Genomic DNA, 3,425 nt, shown 5'->3' on the forward strand with positions numbered 1-3,425 from the left:
CTAAATTCATATGATCATATCAATCATTATATTTGGTGTGACGTTGAGTTATTACAAATGACCAATGAATGTCCTTAATTAATACAAATATATTTTGGTACATAGGGTAGTGCCAAGTTCACTGAAGTACTGATGAGTGAAGAATGAATCAACGACATCAAGATCCTCAAGAGCCAAGTACACGATTGAACACAAACCAAACAATCAATGTATGAGGAACTGAAAATTAATATAACTGATCGTAAATCTTTTGATATTTTGCTTTATTTATTTTAAAAACACACATCTATCCTTATTGCATTAGTTGTATCGATCACAACTAGGCTTGAATATAATCCATCTTGGATAGATGGAGAGATGGGATCCAAGATATTGGAATGCATCATAAGATTTTTATTTCGCCAATCATGCATTTTACAAACGTCAGAATCATTTAGATCAGACATTTGAGTTACAAACGACCAAAAAAGTGTATTAGATTTAGAAGAAAATAAACTATATATGGCTACTCCTAGTATGAAAATCCTCCAAAAATTAATCCCTTTATTACATATTTTTAATACTCAACTAATAAGCAAATTAAGTAAGTCCATTTATCTAAAAGAAGTCTAAAAACTCATCTTCGGATGTACGTACGATGACAAAAAGACCCAAGAAGTTACCTAGTACGACACCGTACATTGTGAGAATTAAGGAAGAAATGGTAATTATTTGTGTAGCGAATATGATTATATGATTTAGTTATTGTGAGAGTAAACTCCTAATAATGGAAGCCTGAGTCGAATCAGTATTTTCAAGCAACTCGGAGAGTCGTTCACTTAAATCGTCAACCTCTCGATGCAAGCTTCTGATGTAGTTACATGTCTCTTGTAGCACTTTTGACGCCGACACCTATATTGGTTCAGTATTAAATCGTCAGTTTATTATTTATTTATGCATTAAAAGACGTATAGACAATACAATAAAATTAACATTATTATTTCAACTCATCGAAATACGTGTGTGTATGAAAGTACTGAATATATACATTCAAACATGTTTATTTAATGTGTGAGAAAGACACAAAATATCAAAAATAATAACTATTTTTTGAAGATACAAACACTTAATTTTATATTATGATTTTTGTTAAAGTTATTTGGTCTACATCGATGGGTATATATTAGCGATTATGACACAAGTCTATAAAACTAATTGACCCCAAGTTTATTGCGGGTAGTAGGGATCAATTTTAGTTTAAAAATCATGGTAAATCATATAATTATATATAATGATTGCGTTTTAGAACTCTTATATAAAAATTATACATAAAGAACTTCAAATATTCTTTTCTATTATACTTGAGTTTAACTTGAAACCAGCGTGAAAACTTACAAAATTTAACTATGGGAAAATGTTGATATGTCAAATGTAATGGTGTTGTTCAAAGTTAAAACCGAATCATAATGATTCTGATCATTTAATTGGCTTCGTATGAATGAATACCTTATCAGAACGGCGATTGCGGATTTCAGGAAGAAGTTGTTGTAGCTTGGAAACAAGATCGTTGATTTGGTCGTCACTGATTCTTGATGTCGTTGATGATTGTCTTGTTCTTGATCTTCTAGAGGACATGTTTATGCTTTTTGCTTCCTTTTTTTTTATTTTATACGAAAATGTTTAAAGAAAGAATGGGATTGATGGAAAGATATGAAAGAATGAAGATGAAGAAGTGCATGAGAGAAACCTGTGGGCTATGCTTCTATTTAAATACCCTCACATGCCACCCTTCACCCTCCTACTTAAATAATAATAAATACAAATTCAATTTGAAAATACATCATATATTATTCTTGAATTGATAATTTAGTTATTTTGTAATTGAATATGATGATTTGAGTCATGTTCTTTCTTTAAAATGTCAAATGGATAAACTTCAGTTAAAGAAATTGGTCCAACAAGTGAAAAAATTGCCTAAAATATAGTTTTAATGTATAAAAATAATTCAAAATGCTTTTTTATAAAATATATTTGTAATCGTCTTAAAAAGACTATATTTTATAAAAGAAAACTCTTAAAAAATGTTCCACCCAACAAAACATAGTTGGCTCCAACCCAATTTTTGAAAATTTTTAACACATTAACTAACCTATATATAAAAAATCACCTCTAACTTTTTGTTAAAAAGTGCCTACATCCGATCCTATTTGGAGAATGATATGATTGATCGAGAGTATTTATTAAACCCAACGCTTAATTAAGGGTTTGATCTAAAAGCATCCACAATGGTGAGTTCAATAAGAGAGTTAAATGAGGTGACAAGTCCATGTGTCATTCAATGGATGAAACTCAACCATTGGGAGATGCCACCTTGGCATTTAATGGATTTAGAGTTCAATGGTTATTGAACTCTTCAATGGGAAAAATGAAAGTTTTAATCCTTAAATATTTTCTGATTACATTTTATAACATTCTATTGAACTTTATAGAGTTCAATGCATTGTAGAGAAAACAATAATAGAGTTGTATGGATTTTAGATTGATGATGTGACAATCCATTAAACTCTATGGAGTTCAATACATTGTGGATGCCCTAAGGCCTCCTGAACTATTCGCATTGTTCTCTTCGATTCAAAAGAAGCTACAGTTCAGATCGATTTGATAATAGTTTTGGTCGTGTTTCATGTGCATAATTTTTTTTTGAGCTTATTGCAATTTAGTATTTGATGATACCCTAAAAATATATTATAGTATCTCATAAACTAGTTTGTAAGCTAGTTTTTTCCTCTTTTATTTGAATGCATAGAGGGGACATTTTTCTTTAGATTTGCTAGAAATGTGTTTCTTTCGCGTTATTGGCATATTCATTGTACACTCTTTTTATATTTTGCGAGCTCTTTACTATATTTATTTTTACAAAATCTCTACAGATTTTGGAAAAAATCATATAATTTATCGATAAACTATTTAATAAATTAAAATATAATTTTATAGCTAGAGTGGCAAATACAATCTTTATATAAAAACATCTCTAGTGAAAGCATGTTTGGATGTTAATACTATTAGATAGGCAATAAAGAGGTTATTACTATTAGATACCATGTAATATTCATAATAAATAATATTAAAGATTAATCATTGTAGATATTCTAAGAAAAATAAACAAAATTATTAGATATATGGAAAATCACACCTAGTACATGAAAAACTAAATTGTTGGTTGTTCATTGACACGGATATTATATTTCACCGAACATAAACACGTACGATGCATGGCCTTTTGACATTTAAATCTTTTTACTTGTTCATAATCATTTTAAGTATGCAATTATATATAGTTCTTTTGACACTTTAAAAGAAACAATGGGGTGGTTTGCGAAGCAAGCCTCATATGAATGTCTCAAGTCAATTCGAACAATAGGCACAAAGAAATTTGGGAATTTACT

At 29.3% G+C, this 3,425-nt stretch overlaps 1 protein-coding gene across 1 annotated transcript; it reads right to left on the reverse strand.

Annotated features, from left to right (window-relative positions):
* Window positions 1-370: 370 nt before the first annotated feature.
* On the reverse strand, window positions 371-1,716 carry LOC111897420 (transcription factor PRE3). Its single transcript, XM_023893386.3, has 2 exons — window positions 1,486-1,716; window positions 371-891 (listed from the first exon to the last, which is right to left on the reverse strand). Exons 1-2 carry the CDS (start codon window positions 1,612-1,614, stop codon window positions 742-744), a joined length of 279 nt encoding a protein of 92 aa, XP_023749154.1. The 5' UTR covers window positions 1,615-1,716; the 3' UTR covers window positions 371-741.
* Window positions 1,717-3,425: the final 1,709 nt, after the last annotated feature.

Source organism: Lactuca sativa, chromosome 5 (assembly GCF_002870075.4).
Source record: "Lactuca sativa cultivar Salinas chromosome 5, Lsat_Salinas_v11, whole genome shotgun sequence".
Taxonomy (NCBI): domain Eukaryota; kingdom Viridiplantae; phylum Streptophyta; class Magnoliopsida; order Asterales; family Asteraceae; genus Lactuca; species Lactuca sativa.